General features: G+C 43.7%; 1 protein-coding gene across 1 annotated transcript in view; it reads left to right on the top strand.

The window, feature by feature from the left end:
- Window positions 1-15,233, top strand: part of xkr4 (XK related 4) — a 30,157-nt gene extending 14,924 nt beyond the window's left edge. Inside the window, exons 2-4 of the mRNA XM_083781108.1 lie at window positions 8,299-8,498; window positions 13,699-14,053; window positions 14,565-15,233. Of these exons, the coding sequence (XP_083637234.1) occupies window positions 8,299-8,498; window positions 13,699-14,053; window positions 14,565-15,165 (1,156 nt within the window). The 3' untranslated portion in view covers window positions 15,166-15,233. The remainder of the gene's footprint in view (window positions 1-8,298; window positions 8,499-13,698; window positions 14,054-14,564) is intronic.
- The last annotated feature ends 1,192 nt before the right edge of the window (window positions 15,234-16,425 follow it).

The raw sequence follows: 16,425 nt of genomic DNA, 5'->3' as shown, positions 1-16,425 counted from the left end.
TACCTTACAATTCTAGTTCTACTTTTAGCTTTATAGCCCAAAAATAATGTGACACAAATTCAATAAATGATGCTTCACAAAGTTACACACCGGCAATCCGAAGCCCGCTATTACGACGCACTGCCATTCCGACTCGCTCAGTACTAACAGTGTGATCGTTTTCTTTCTGTGCGGAACACAGTGTACGGTAAGGCAATTTAGCCAGTAGTTTTCAACATAAGTTTGTAGTGAGCTCGTAGATCAGCTTTTTTCAGATTTGTACAGTATACATTTCACATTGTTAAGTGGTACATTCTGCATAATGAGTATACTTTCTACTACTTTTTCCACCACAACCTTTACCCTAACCTGAGACCCTCAAAAATGTAAAACTGTAAGGAAACGCACGCACGCACTATTAGAGATGTGTGTAGTGCATCTGGCCATGAAAAGGCTGTCGCCTTAATGCCCCTGGCCCAGATTTAATTTTCAAATCCTTTATCGACAATGGAACTTCATTTCACAGCCCATTAGCCTGCTGCTAAATGACTGCCAAGTGTTGGCGATATTTCACAGAACAAGAGAGTAAGCGAGAAGAAAGTGTGAGAGACTGAGAAAAAGACGGCAAAGGAGAATGAGAGACCGATACAGAAAGAGAGAGAGAGAGATGCAGAGAAATGTAGGCCACACAGACAGAGAAGTCATAATAAATTCACTTTGTGAAATGTCATTTTGCTTTCGGTTTGTGGAGAAATGCCAATTCTCTGCACTTTGCACAGGGGATCAGTGGCAGCAGACAGCCTTTGTACTGCTGCAATGAAGTCAATGGTGTAATATTATATTTTCTTTACCTGATAATGAAGAGGTAGAGGGATAGCATGAAGCCAAATATGAATCAGAATGTATAGTAGGCCTATTAGGCAGTATTTCTTTGTCAAGGCAGGGTGGCACCCCCAGAGAGGAAAGCGTAGACTTAGACCTTATATGCTATATGGGCATAGCAGTCTGTGGTTCAAGACAACTGGATCTCCATATATGCCTATATATTAGCCTCATTATGCCTTGTTGTGGCTACTCATCTTCTGACTGTATGTGTCATGTGCCCATGCAAGCTTTAGGTCATTTCACACGGTGGCCATTTTGCACTTAAGTCATACTTAAAGGAGAATAGTGGGAATACTACTCATTTTCAACATTCAACTATGTAATTAATACACCTTAGATTTGTTGTGTAAATAATAATAAGAAGTCCCCCCCCCCCACACACCTTCTGTGTAGCCGAGAACTGGAGGTCTAGAACTTGGGGTCTGTGATCACTGATCAGTGACGTCACGTCTGTGTACTCTTTGGCCTGCGGAGTACACCGACGGGATGTCACTAATTTCAGATTTTAGCGTTGGCTAGTAAATTCATATCACTTGTACAGAAGAACAGTTCAAAGTGCTCTTTATTTCCATGCAACGCATCACATTGCTTTTCCATGCCCAAGTTGTAACCCTGCCGTAACTGTAACCACATGGGAATACAGAGCGAAAACAAGCAGATGTCATAACAGAATGTGAATGTGTGTGCAGGGATGGCTGTATGACTTATCCCTTGTGCATCGATTAGCTTGATGCACAACAGGTGTGTCATCACACCCCGCTCTGAGACTAATTAGTTTGACTCAGGCCAGGTGTGACTGCTTAAATCACCCATCCTACAGCACGCAATTAAAGGGATTCATGAGACCGACTCCCACCTGAAGCTTTAGATGTATTTATAAATACTTTTAAAGAACTACAGGTCCAAATGTTAACTACACGAACAGAAGGTTGTCACATGTGAACACAGGGGGGCATACGTTGGTCTGACATGCGCGGCGGCGTGGCCGGTTAAGAGTCATGGCTCCGACATGCGTTGTTGGTTAAGACATGCGTTGCCGGGTAAGACACATGTGTGGCCGGTTAAGAAGACTCACCCATGGCTGTTGGGTTACGTTAGGGTTTGGGGTAGGGTGTCAGACTATTGCATGTCGGACTGTTAGTACAGTACATCGGACCAAAGATATGGTCCGATGTGTCTATGTTTCTACTGACCTAAAATAGCATCTTTATACCATTGATATAATTTGCCTTGAAGTGCTTTTAGTCAGAAACGGTGATACTTTGTTTCTCTGCCTTTGTCCTATACTGTTAACCATATTATGGGTTTATCTGTGAGTGTGTGCGCTAGCAGGGGAGGCTTTTACCTCAGAGACATGCAGCCCTTAAGGACAACCTACAGCTACGAAGGTTCTTAGCAACGTGTATGTATGAGTGTGTGCGTGCACCTGTGTGTCTCTCCAAGGGCTTGCATCTTGTCGCCACCACTCAGAGTCAAAAGAGAGGCTTCCTTTCTTTCTCCTATATTTATTTTTCTTTCTCCTTTATTAACAAACTCCCCCTTCTCTCCGCTCTGTCGCCTCTCTCTCTATTTCTCTCTCTTCTCTAAAAAGCAAAGCTGTGTTGAGGCAACTACTCTCCTGCATGAGATGGTGGGGAACAAACGAGGGAGTGTTGGGTTGGGGGCAAAGGAGGCCGTCCCTATGTTCCTCAGGTTCTAAATTATGTTCCCCGCGTTCTATGTTTCCCACTTACCTTATAGGGTTATAGAACCCGAGGAACATTATAGAACCTGGGGAAAAGTGCAGTGAACGCAGGAAAGAAGAACAGAGAAAAAGGACAGAGGGAAAGTACTTTTAAAAATTGAAAACACGCAATGTTTTCATCGTATGATGTGGCCGTTCAACAAAGTACAAATAATCCGCCTGAAAGATGAAAGCACAGACGAGAGAGAGAGAGAGAGAGAAAGGACAATAAAAAGGGGTATAGTAAATAAGAAAGAGTGAGACAGAACTGATGCATGGATGCCAGAGAGAGAGAAAGAGAGAGACAATACAAAGTTCAAAGAGAGAGAGAGAGAGAAAGAGTAGGTTGTGAACACTCATATGCTTGGCCATATTCACCACTTAACATGAGAGTGTAAAATGAACCCTCTTGTAGTGTATCTGGTACTATTGATCCGGCCGTTAGTGAGCTACATTTTACAGAGCAGTGTGACATTTATGTCTGAAGCAGACATGCAGCTGAATAGAAGCTACGACCTTGGCCCAGCTGCTGCTGGATTTATCACCTGGTTATTTGGGTTTGAAAAATATTGCAGAAGAATTGCCATATGAGTGGATTTTTAAGGGCTAATGTCAGCTTGGAGCCCTTTGGAGGGCTCAGAAGTTGAGTAGAATTCAAGTTGGTAGAAATGGAATGTTTTGAATCCTTCCTGAATCCAAATCACATGACATTTGTGACTCTTTTTGATACAGAGACAATCATGGCGGCAAGACTAACTGATCAGAAGAGGAGAAAAACTGTTTTTTTTTATCCAAAATGAATTAATAGCACAGGCAGACTTCACATACTAGAGCATGTCTGAAATAAATTACTCCAATAACTCCAAAACTGCCAACTGGTGGGTCAAACTGAACAACCAATATGTCAATTTGAAGCTATGATTCCCTGCTTTCACATGACATGAACAAAACAAAAATTAAGTGACTTTCTCAGGGACACTTTTACTGTACACATGACTGGGTGAGCTGAGAGTTGAACCGGTGAGCGGTGACCATCCAATTCCCGGCACCTCTCTACCCACTCAGTTACGGCCGCCTCCTTACCACCTTACTTTTTACAGTAGACTCTGATTCAGCTGCACCTGTGTGTCGTTACCATTTAGAGTTGAATCTACTGCTTCTGCTGCTTCTGAAGTGTAACTTCCTTAACCACTTGCAAGCATCCGTTTTCTGCCGCTAAAATAGCAGCTCACCACCACGCATTGAAACATGAACTTTTTATAGAATGATTTGTCTGTCTTTGTCCAAACCTACTCATCTTGTCTTTGACAAATTATTGTCTATCTTTCCTCCTTCCTATTCCTCTCTCCTAAAAGACCACCCTCACCCCTGAACCAGTGGTTCTCAAAGTGGGGTCCAGGGTTCTTTGAGGAGGTTTCAAATGATAGACTGACTCTAACTCTGAGAGTAAACAAATGGAACCAAATTGAGGTCCATTTGGTACCATTTGTACACTCGCAGAGTTATGGGAGTCAGTGCTCTAAACAAAATCTTCCTCTTTTGTCCACCCCATCCAAATGCAAACTGACACTAGTCGGAGCCATGTTGTTCGCACTAATTGTACATCTGTTCATGAGGTCATTGTTTATCCCCCAAATCTCCTAAAAAGTGTACTGCGCATTGACTTTCAGTGTACCTCTAAAGGATTACATGCTTGCTTTGCAACTTGAGGAAAGCTTGCGGATAGTGAGATATTTCACAATGCTAGAAAATGTTATTTTGTGTCTGTCAAAGGGGTGTTGAGCTGAGTACAGGAAAGATGTTGCTGCCTGGATAGCGATGCCAGATGGGCTAACTAGCTAGCTGTCAATTGTAATATGACAATGCAGACAGCTGTCGCTTGTAATTACAATGCGGCAGCATTTATGTTTTGTTCAGGCTGCAGGGGTGATCACATCAGATTTGGGTATTCAGATGTCTGTGACCTATACTGTATCTGCATTGGTTGCTATGGTAACGATGTAACAACATGCTGTAGGTGTGAGTAATGTTGTACAACGATGTCACTCACAGAAAGTAGCAGATCAGTGCGATGCATTATGAGCTTGTAGATCGGCTATTTTTGGCGAGTGACGCAGCCATACAACAAAGTGTACAGTATACATGACAGGCTTCAGTCCAAGTAGTTTGACATTGACAGACTTTCAGAGATCTCCACCTAATAAGTCTTGCAACGTTCTAATTCTATTATATATGGGCTAGAGGTGGATGATAACAAAAACCAATAAGGACAGAGGTGGTCCTTCCCAGAGCCATCTAATAGAAGAGTTGCGATATTGAGGGGGCAGAAAACAGCCCGGTCACGTGGTTCATGTACTCGCACGAGCCCATAGACTCCAATGCATTTCGTAAACTTCCAGTTGTCCCTAATTGAAGCCTTCAAATAGGGACAAACCAATAGAAGTCTATGTAGAAGTCTGGTATTGGACTGGCCCCATGAAGTAAACGGAGTTTGCGTAACTCTGTCTATACTCTATGGCTCTGGTCCTTCCTAATCTAGGTAGAGGGCATTCATTTGGTGTCAATCATGTGAGGACATGATTGTTTGCAAGGAGGTGCCAGTGAATTTCCTGTTCACCCTCTGTATTGTAACGGCTTAAATATGATACCAGAATACGAATACTTTGTCAGTTGGGGCTGGCCACTACGGTGGTCAGCCAGGCTCCTGTGGGAGCTAGCCTGTGCTATGCTGTATTTTGACTTATTATGCGAGACTTAAGTGTCCGAGTGCCCAGACTGAGCCCAGACTGAGACACTTTAGAAATCACATTTAAATTGCATTTCAAACCACATAGGTGTGTGGTTCATTCATATCTGATTAGCATGCTGTTTCCATGTTTGTTTGTTTTTCTTTGCCGTATACAGATTTGATAAATTCAATGTGATTCCATTATGGATTGGCCAAGTTACATCTGATTTGGACTGCCATTTTCTCAATATTTAGTCTTAGATACGAACAGACGGCTGTTGCAGATGCAGATCCTCACAGCAATATTTATTTAATTCTCTGTCAAAAATCTATCTTATGCTAGTTTATATTGATTCACACCATTACTTTTTCATGTGAAAGAACAACACTGGTCAACTCCAAGCAATGTGACTGACAAATCAGAGTCACAATTGCCATACATTGATGTGTTATTTAGCATTCTCTGCTCTTGGTGGTCTGTTTGAGGTACAGTAAATTAATCGTTTGACTCTCCTCCTGCACAAGGACATAATTTTGGACATTACATTTCCATGGCTTTTCTTGCATGACGCTGAGGAAATTACTGCTCTGAGCACAGTCCACTGCTCTTAAACGTAATGAAAAGTGAGCATGCCATGCCCCGACCACCACTCTGTTGACTGCGCTTCGAGCTGGCTCTGCAATTTCCCATTGTCTTGTTTTTGTATCACCACATTAGACTGCTACCACACAAATTACTGCCATTGCCTGGTCTTCAAATTAAGTTTTGTGTTGCTATATTTCTTTAATGAACTGTGCATTTCAGAGTCAGTGGTGGATGAGTACACACACAGCCATTGCTGTGTAATACAAGTACTATATCAGATGAAAGACTTTTCTGTCAAACTGATGAAAAGTCTCTGCTATATAGCATCAACACCAAATCAATATTCATTGGAGAAGTCGGAAAAACCAACATTGCCTGAGAAACGTTACTGATATTTGACATGTCGTTAAATATTTGTGAAGCTTGCATTATAAGTGAATTAATGCGTTGTTCCTGCGATTTTGGACAGTTCGGTCAATATTTGGGGAATATTAGAAACTACAAAATCAGTGTCTGCCGGTACAGGAGTAAAGTATCTGCCCACCACTGTGCAGACTGGGGTCAGTTGTTCCACTGTGCCTCTGGCTTGGCTCGACCAGACCCATACAGAGAGAGAGTTGCGATATGCTTTGATCTCGCCGCAAAGCGGGGTGCTATGGGCTGTATAGTTCTAAACATTGGAACTTCCCCATTGAGATAGAATGAGTACTCCATTCTTACAATGGAAGCCTATGCTAGTGAGGTAACTCTCTCTTTCTATGGGTCTGGGCTGGACATGGCAATGAACACAATTGGCTGTTTTCAGGATGGGTGGGAAGCTGGGGAGGGCAGTCTCTGTTGCTGCACTAGAGACTCATATAGGATAAAGAAAAGTGGATACATTGTTTTAAACTCCAAAAGCTACGTCTGTAAACCAGAGAGCTTGACGGACTCATCTATAATAGTACGACTTCACATAAATGCACGCACACATTATTTCTGTCCTCTCAGTCGATAGAAAGGCCATTGCCTAAAATACAATGGTCAACGAGGCACTTAACTTTGAATCGGTGACAACTTAGAGGAATGTTTAATGAGTGTGTGGGTGAATAATCGTGTGTATGTGTGAGTGTGTTGCATAACTTCAGATACATTACCAGGCAGCAGAGGAATACACAACACTCAAATTGACTAGTTAACTTAATTCAAGTACAATTATGAGTTTTTCTATAAGTTGTTTATACTTTATACTGTATGATGTGTGAGAAGATGAACAAAATGACCTGTTATCGCCTATCCCAGCCTGTTCTGTAATATAGAGTAGCAGAGTGTAGCATAGTGTAATGTTGCTCTTCATGTCCATGTACATCCAGTACATTATTACCTTGGTTCTGAATTCAAGTGTCCTTGAGGAATACACTGAACTGCTGACTTCTCACTCATTCTATAGCTGTGCTTAAAGCTGCAATCCGGAGCTTATTTTAATGATTAAAACATCACTTTGACGAATCTGTATGGAAGAGAATAACACATTATCAGTGGTTGAGTGGAGGTGGACTCTATATTCTTCCATTGAGAAATGTAGACCCTGGTGTCTGGGTGTCTTGAGAAGTATAGCCCTGCCTGAAGCTAACAAACCCAATATGTCCTCTGGCCAAGGGCAGATTCCGTCTTGAACGGTAGATTTGTCCCATGACTGGCGGTTTCCCATGCAGCCCGCAATAATCTACCGCTTTACTGCATGATGCAGAACACCTAGGTTCTAATCCCACAAAAGGACATAAAATGTAGGGATCTTTAAAGAATCAGAAATTGTGTCTCAAATGTAAATGGTTAACACAGTTACAGGAAAATGAAAAGTGGAATGGTTCAGACTCATTTTAGAAATGTATTGGTTCCCAGCCGTGGTCAAAGACAGACATGTTTCAGCCTTAAATGCCTTTGTCATAATCTTTTGATTATTTCGTGCAACTCATTGTTTAAAAGCTCTAGACCAGCGGTCCCCAAACCGTTTAGGCCCCTGTTACCTCCTCCTGGCCTGACGCACCCCCCAACGCTCAGTCTTGTTGTATTTGGCCGAAAATGTCACTGCACTGAGAGACATGCAGGTGCTGTATACTCCACAGCTGCTCTGTACATCTCCTTACAACAGTGTTTACCGCATTTTGCCGTTTGTGTTAAATAACACTGTAAAACCACCATTTCCCTTTTCATGTCAAGCACCACCTTGAGGGTGTTCGCGCACCACAAGGGGTGCACGCACCACAGTTTGGGAACCCCTTTATCTAGACAAACTAAACACTGCTCTTTGTTTCTTAGTGGACAGTGTCTGGAGGGAGCCGTCTTAAGATCTCCACCATGTGTGCTGTCATTGGGCACAATTTGTTTGTGTTAACATTATTACGTCTGTTTGCACAGGTACTTTCACACCATCTACCTGGGCATCCGCAGTCGTCGGAGCGGTGAGACGGAGCGCTGGCGCTACTACTGGAGGATGGTGTATGAGTTTGCTGATGTCAGCATGCTCCACCTGCTGGCTACGTTTCTGGAGAGTGCTCCACAACTGGTGCTGCAGCTCTGCATCATCATACAGACATACAAACTCCAGGCTGTACAAGGTAACATGCTCTCCCTGTCTGTCTATCTCTCTTTCTCTCTCTCTCACACACACACACACACACACACACACACACACACACACACACACACACACACACACACACACATACAGAATTGAATTCAAAGGGCATCGCATTCAGTCAAGACATCACTCGTGTTAAACATGGCACGACATTGCCAAGAGACTCGTCATTGACTTCATTGTCATTGATCATACCAATGGACGCCTGTCAGCATAAAACCTTTGAATCCAAGGGTGCGTGTGTGGCGCAGTGGTAAAGTACCTGCCCAACACGGCAGAGTCTGTGGGTTTTACTCCACCTGGCTTTGTCAAGTGTATACAGTAAGAACACAATGGGCACACAGAATTCCTACTTCCGGGCCGCTTCCCTACTTCCTTCACAGGTGTTACCGATGATACTAATTACTCTGCTCTGTTACATTTAGCGTGCAGTGGTTCTCAAAACCCCCTTCCCTACTTCCGGGCCCAAGTTTATTCCAAAATGACGTGTGTGCATAGAGGCCATTGGCCCATATTCAGTGGAGGGAAGACGGGGCAGCCAGGAAGGGTGATATTTGTCACTGCACAAACTCCTACGGGCTGGGGCAGCGCTGGCAGCGGGGAGTGTTGGACGGAGGCTCTACTGGCTATGTCTGTCCCTTACTGGCAGGTGAACCAGTGAGATACAATAGCAGTATGTGAGCCCACACACATTTCTGTGTGTGGAAACACACACAGAAATGAGTGTGGGGAGGATTAATTGGCATAACGATGCACATGCCCTAAATGTACTTGCTACTGTACCATGCACTTTAGAGTCCATGGCCATATTTTGTGTGTCTTAAGTACCAGGTCTTATGACTTAACTTAAGACCTGGAGGCGTGGTCAATGCTCTTTGGACACTCAGAATAGCCAAATGGCATTGATCTCGCCTCCAGGTCTTATGTTAAGTAATAAGACCTGGTACTTAAGACACGCAAAATATGGCCCCATGTGCTATACATAATTGTCTCCACCAGCCGAAGGCATGGGGAGAGTATGTTTTGCACTCCGTCCGTCCGTCCGTGTGTCCGTCCGTCCGTCCGTGACCAGCTAATCTCAACCACCGTTAACCCGGTCGATGCCAAATTTTGCACACACACTCCCTGGATGCCAACCATGAACCTCTGCCCCAAACTTTCCAGAACGGCCTGTTATAGCGCCACCAGGAGGCCGCTTTGTGCAAAACAAGTTTTTGCACAGTACACCTACAGATTTTGTCCAAACATCACGCAAATTGGTACACAGTCTCTCTAGAGCCATTCAACCAAACCGGTCTTTCAGATTTCTCACACTCCATCCTGATTGGTTAAGATTGGCTTCCAAAATTCACAGGAGTGCTCAGTTTCAAACAAAATGCTGCAAATCATGAACACATCGCGTGATTTCCGTGAAATTGTGCACCCACATTCCCACTAGGCCCAGGACAAAATGCCACATGAACAATTTCAACTCAGCCTCAAGGTGGCGCTATAACTGGCCCAAAAGTGTTTTTACCTCTAACTGCACGGATCTGTGGATAACTTTCTATGCCAACTCCCTAGAGGCCAAGGAAAAACCTTTGCCTGGAATGTTTCACATCTGCTCTTTATAGCGCCACCAGGAGGCCGACATATGTAAAACACATTTTCTATTATTTGTATCTGAAACTTTCATGGACTAATTGTGAATAGACTATGTAGCAAGGTCACTGTCATCCTGGTGGAGACCTGTGCCCAGTAGGGCACTTTTTCTAGTTTAAATATGATCCTTCATTTGCTAAGTAAGGTTCATGAACCCATGATCCATGTTTCCAGCATAGCCTATCAAAATAGGCTAATTTGATCATTATGCTAATGTTTCTATACTGTACTCTACTGTTGGTCCACGTGTTTCACTTACAGAATAAATTAAACACTTGCATGTTCAATAAGGGATTAGTGTTGGGAAGCTGGCAGAGGACTGTGTCCTTGTGCGGAACATTTTCCTGTTTCCTGCAAGTGACTCCTTGCACTGGTGTCGGTGGATTCACTGGATTAAGTGTGATGATGTATACAATTTTACTTCGTTCGCGTAGCTTGCCTGCTTGCTTTTACACTGCGTGGCTTTGTTTTTTATTTTTACTGCTGTCATTTGTTAGCCAACTAGATACTAGCAATTAAGCAATTAATTGATTAATTGGCCGACCATTAAGACTGCTCTTAACAGAGTACTTAACAGTTTGTTGCAAACAGCTTGTTGCGTTCTGTCCCACATACATTCTACGGTGCATATTGCAGAGTGTGATGTATTTGTTTTACTTAGTTTTTGCTTAGCTAATTATATTGCCTGTTTGCATTTAGACCGGGTTGTGTTGTTTTTTTGCTTATGCTGCTGTATTGTTCTTAGTCAATGGCGGTCAGCGGTGCAGATAGAGAGACATTAATCCAAGTTTCAGGCTCATTGTTCTCTCCAAACAAAGAATATGGCGGCAGGAAGGTTGTGTTGTATAATGGATGTCATACAACTATGTATGAAATGCAGAGAAAATCCACAGGCTTTGGTTATGACGTCCACCCCAATCCCCCTGTCTCTGCTTCTGCCGGTCGAGTCCTGGAACACCAGATGACAACACTGACAGGGGCCCTAACTGCAGCCAAACTGATGGCAGACCTAGCGTGACACAGAGAATGGAGGAGGGAGGCATGTACAGTAGTTGTGCACGCAAGCCTAAGGAGCACTGCTGGAAAACAATGCTTGTGGATTCGGAACGTGCCCGCATGTCAAGAAATTGTCCTTTCAAGCTGATGGTTCAGATATGGACCATCGGATATGGACTGCACAATTATTCATCTCAACGTAATGATTCTTACTCATGAGAAAGAGGAAATGTGACTACTTGTCGGCACAAGTAACGCTGGGGTGTTATTTTTCTCAGAAACATGGCTTGACAGCTCCATTATTAACGCTGAGATAGAAATTGAACATTTTACAGTCATTAGGATAGATATAGGATCTGTAAAGGAGGTAGTGTTTGTGTTTTTGTTCTAATATCAGACAGGATTTAATGTTAGATCCTTTCCTTTTTTTACATTTTATTTATTTTATTAGCTAAGTCTAAACCCATTAATTGAAGCCTGTTACAGACAGCCAGATCATTTACGAATTTTTAGAAGTTCAAATGACTTTGTTAAATCTAAGATGATTGTCATTGTATATTTTAATACCAATGTCCTAATAATGTCCCATTATCAGCTAAAAACACTTTGGTCTCTCCAGTTTTTAAATGTGCTATGGTGGATAGGATAGCTGATTGGGGTTGTTTTAAATCATTACTTTTAATGAGCTTTTGACAAGCCCATGAAAGTAGTTATGATCAAAGTTAGAACAGAACCCTGGATTTACGCAGTCAAGAAATGAGTAGGCCTATTTTACCAAATATGAGTTATACAAGATGTGAACAACTTGAGTATGCCATTGTTTGAAGAAATGAAGTCAACAGTGTGACAATCCACAATAATGCTCTGATGTCTCAACCTGATTGTGCCGATCACATAATCCATCTCCTTGGATTTGAGTCAGATTGAACACTTGTCCCCTATCCGCCCTCTCGTTTCTGTGTCTGTAGCATCTAATAAACTACATAGTGCTTAATATAGTCTCTGACAAGACAGTTGACAGTGACTGGATGTAACGTGTTGTGTACTGATTACGCTTACCGCATAAACCTCACTGCTGCAACTGCCTTTCTTTGAGAAGTGTGTATTTGAGTGTTCTTTCCTTGCAGAGAATCCCTGAAAATACATTCTGCTCACTGCCTCACTTAGGGCTCCAACGCAATGTCAGGTGGCACCAAAATAAATGTGAAAGATCTGAATATATTGGGTCCCTGACGTCATGGTGGAGTCAATAACGTTATACTTTATATTCAACAAATCGTTATGAGTCAGAAAATATTCTTGAATTCATCACGTTGCAACACCAAAACGCTGACAGTTGAGTTCTCCCTTCCTGTCATTCCTTCCCGCCTCTGTGACAAGAAGTCAGCAAGAGGGAGTGATGCATATAAAGACCTCAGTCGGAATTTAACTCTAAGGGTGTTGAAATGGTCCTTTTGCGCACTCTCAGAATAAAGTTACCACTCAGGATTTTTAAGTGTACAGCCCACAGCAGGCCTCCAAGCACTCCCATGTCCTATATTACTGCAAGATGCTATCTGCCTCGCAAGCACGCACTCGCGCAAACATGCATGCACACACACACACACACACACACGCACACGCACTCACGCACACACACGATTGTGAAGCAGTTCAACTCCGATACAGTATGTCTAATATGTACACAGCAAAGTCCTGACTGCTAATTTAACTCTGCATAATTATGACATCGTGGTGAATTTAATTAATAATAAAACCTGTAAGTCTACAGTGAATTAACATGGGCTTCTTTTAAAAGGCTAAAGTACAGGGAGAGAGAGAGAGACACAGAATTCCTTTTGGATCTGGGCCAACTCTACATCTCCTAAAGCACACACTATTTTTAGGGATTGTCTGCTAGCACATGCTCTGTGTGTATGTGAGATGTGTCTGATGTGAGAAATCTGAGTGGGAGAAATCTTGAATAGGTGGTGAAGAAGATGCTGCATGCTGAGCTCTGTAAATTAATGCAATTCTGAGTCGACTTGAAAGCACAGAGCAAAATCTATTAATTCAACTACAGTAGCTGAATGGGAAGGCAACTAAAGCCTACAGCAGTGATCAGTGCAGACAGAGGGATAATGACTGTATTATTTTCAATTCACACTCAATACTGTAGTTACTGTGAATTTGCAGGCTAAAGCAACAGTTTAATTAAAGCAGGGGTGCCCACACCGACTCAATGAGATCTACACACTCAGAATAAATATTATCCCATTGTTGTAGGGTTTTAAACTTTGTAATGCTACTGACATTTGTGTACTGTACAGCACTTGTGGCAGATGCCAAAAAGTTGTATACCGGTATATATTTTTTAGGGACATGCCATGTGGTCTACTTACACACAGTGCACAGCCTTTGTGATCTACTGGTAGATTGATCTAGCTTTTGGGCGCCCCCGAATTAAAGGTGATCGATGTGGATCGTACTCGTACAGCAGTGGGCCTCGATCTGGTCATAATGCATTAACGGATACTTGCTTCCCGTGTGTCTTGTCTCAGGCATGACGGCGGCCGCCTCCTTGGTGTCCCTGGCGTGGGCCCTGGCGTCCTACCAGAAGGCGCTGCGTGACTCGCGGGACGACAAGAAGCCCATCACCTACCTGGCCGTCATCATTCAGTTCTGCTGGCACTTCTTCACCATCGCGGCGCGCGTCATCACCTTCGCCCTGTTTGCCTCCGTGTTCCAGCTCTACTTTGGCATCTTCATCGTGCTGCACTGGTGCATCATGACCTTCTGGATCGTCCACTGTGAGACGGACTTCTGCATCACCAAGTGGGAGGAGATTGTGTTCGACATGGTGGTGGGCATCATCTACATCTTTTCCTGGTTCAACGTCAAGGAAGGGAGGACAAGGTAGGGAGGAGGAGGATGCCGGTCTCTCCTCTGTTGTATTTTCCCCATTTACTCCATTGTTTGTGTTTCCGTTCTCTTCCATAATTCTAGATTGTTGGTTCAATAAGTAATAACTGACAATTTTTCCGTGGGCTCCCTGCACAGAAAATAGCCAATCTACAAGTGAGCGTGTAGATCGGAGACACCGGCGCACTAAGTATAAAATCGGCTTTACTAGTGTATGGATGTACCTGTGATAAATTAGCCTTTAGTTTACATGGATGTACAGTATATCTATGAATTAAACTTCTTAAAAACGTGAATGAATACTTTTCCTAAAGTATGAAAAATCTGAAATACTTAGTTTTATTGTTTTTTCAACATTCCTTGGTTCCTTGAGTTAAATGAACACCCAGGATGTTAGCAAGCTAGTGACACATTTGCCTTTCTCAGTCTAATAGGTACGGTAGCTAGCAAGCCATTTATTAATTTAACATGATCCTATAATGTGCTATAAATCTGTTTGTGGCAGGTGTCGTCTCTTCATATACTACCTGGTCATCTTGGTGGAGAATGCAGCTTTGAGTGCGCTGTGGTACGTCTACCGCTCCCCGCACAACACAGACGCCTTCGCTGTACCTGCACTCTGCGTCATCTTCAGCAGTTTCCTCACCGGCGTGGTCTTCATGCTAATGTACTATGCCTTTTTCCACCCTAACGGCCCGCGCTTCGGACGTTCCCCCAGTTGCCAGGCCCTCGACCTGGACCCCACGGCACAATTCTCCATGCTGCCGCCAGACGGCGCCACCAACTCCCTGCGCTCCAACCGCGGCGGCTCCTCCACGCTGGAGCGCGACGCGGCAAAGTACTCTGAGCGGGACGGGTGCATGCCGGTGTTCCAGGTGCGTCCCACCGCCCCTTCCACGCCCTCCTCTCGCGCGCCGCGCCTCGACGAGACCGTCATCAAGATTGACCTCTGTCGCAACCGCTACCCGGCCTGGGAGCGCCACGTCCTGGACAGGAGTATACGGAAGGCGATCCTGGCCATTGACTGTTCCCCGAGTCCGCCGCGGCTGCAGTACAAAGACGATGCTCTCGTGCAGGAGAGGTTAGAGTATGAGACCACGTTGTAGTCTGAACGTGAAATCGTCTGATCCCCTGGACAGTGGGGGAATGGGAACACCATTTGTCGGAGGGCTGTCCTCTCAACAAATAAACAGCAGCAAGGACTATGGCAATAGGTTTTTAACCCTTGCTGCTTCGGCTTCTTTACTTCGCTTACTCATCAAAACCCCGCCACTCCCCCGCCTCCACCACTACCACAGCAACCCCGAGTCCCATTTCTCTTTTTGTCTCTCCGCATTAGTCCACACACAGGAGGCTCGTTTTGATTAACATAGGAGTGCATTAGCAAAAGGTCTGGCTGATGTGTGGCTGTGTTTCTTCTTCTTATGAAGGAGATGGCCAATCTATTGTTGTCATTTTTACGACATGCTTGTCAGGGAAAATTACACAGTAAGAAATAAAGGCACAAAAACGGAATGCTTCAAAGGCTTACGTGAATCTGGAAAAAGTTGCATTGACAAGCATTTGCTGAGTTTGGATCTGTTGATGACAATATGAGCACGCCTCTGTGTCACCAACGTCTTGGAACAGAGCCCATGTTGGCTCATTACGACACACAATACATGTCATCGATGCCATACCGGGTATCAAACTAAAACCTGGACCACGACCGGGTTTGCGTACAGCTATTCCTTCTCCTTTGTGGTATAGTTGTTACAAATTCTAGAGAGAGAGACAGAGAGAGAGAGACATACAACGTTTAGCTCTTATGTGTGATGTAGTAGTAGCCTAGCATCAGAACATTGGGGCCATGCTGGTTTCAGACTTTCAGTGATGTGATTGATCTCACCATTTAGAACAAGTGGAGTGGGCACTCACATCCCAATCAGCATTCAAACATTGTGTGTCATCATCAGCCATGCTCTCCCAGTGCCAAAAAGGATTTGTCTGAACTCCCACAATTGGTTCAGAGGACCGGGATCCTTCTCGCTGACGGCTGGGTAATTGGACAACTGTGATAGTTTGCCTATGAATTATATAAAGCCACTTTCTCTTTGTCTTAAACGACTCATCTTGATGAAGAGACTTTAGACCACAGTCAAAGTAGCATCTATACATAGTCATCATGTCATGTCTGGATTACATTTAATAAGGTCAACTTGGATTGTCTATAGGAAGGATGTGTATAGCTACAGAGAGAGAAAGAGAGATAGAGAGGGAGGGAGGGGGAAGATGTAGAGACTTTGGCTAGTCTTTTTCTAGCCTGGAAATAATTAACAAACAAAAAAACAAACGTTACAGTATACACAAGGCCAATAAAAAGCTTC

This window comes from Protomyctophum parallelum (assembly GCF_964188405.1).
Source record: "Protomyctophum parallelum genome assembly, chromosome: 14".
Taxonomy (NCBI): Eukaryota; Metazoa; Chordata; class Actinopteri; order Myctophiformes; family Myctophidae; genus Protomyctophum; species Protomyctophum parallelum.
This window is presented reverse-complemented; position numbering and strand designations above follow the sequence as displayed.